We start from the raw sequence: 374 nt of genomic DNA on the forward strand, positions 1-374 counted from the left end.
TACCTAGAGAGCCAATGGAGGGTTAGGGTTTGGATAAATCAAGTTAGCAGGTGGATTAATGTCAGTCCAGGGAAGAGATATTGCAATGTTGGCCGGATATATGAACAAGGATGTAAAGCAAAATACACGTAAATAACTGCAGGAAAGTGGAATATGCACAGAATGCATACAATATGCGGTTTGATTTTTGATAACAAGTTTCTGTGTAAAACAAAATGCGTGGTATTACTTGCACTGAAATTGAGGAATATGACTCTTGTGTTATGAGTTAAGAGTTTCGAACATATACAAGTGGGTTTATTCTCACCTTATCCAACGTCCTATCATAAATGTACACATATTCAGAAATACGCACACAGCCCCTCGCGCGCATG

The 374-nt window shown here is 38.8% G+C and overlaps 1 protein-coding gene across 1 annotated transcript in view; it reads right to left on the reverse strand.

The window, feature by feature from the left end:
• Positions 1–3: 3 nt before the first annotated feature.
• LOC119594224 (discoidin domain-containing receptor 2-like) overlaps positions 4–374 on the reverse strand; it is a 7,055-nt gene continuing 6,684 nt past the window's right edge. The window contains exon 5 of the mRNA XM_037943294.1: positions 4–136. Coding sequence (XP_037799222.1) covers positions 4–136 — 133 coding nt within the window. The remainder of the gene's footprint in view (positions 137–374) is intronic.

This window comes from Penaeus monodon, chromosome 33, assembly GCF_015228065.2.
Source record: "Penaeus monodon isolate SGIC_2016 chromosome 33, NSTDA_Pmon_1, whole genome shotgun sequence".
NCBI lineage: Eukaryota > Metazoa > Arthropoda > Malacostraca > Decapoda > Penaeidae > Penaeus > Penaeus monodon.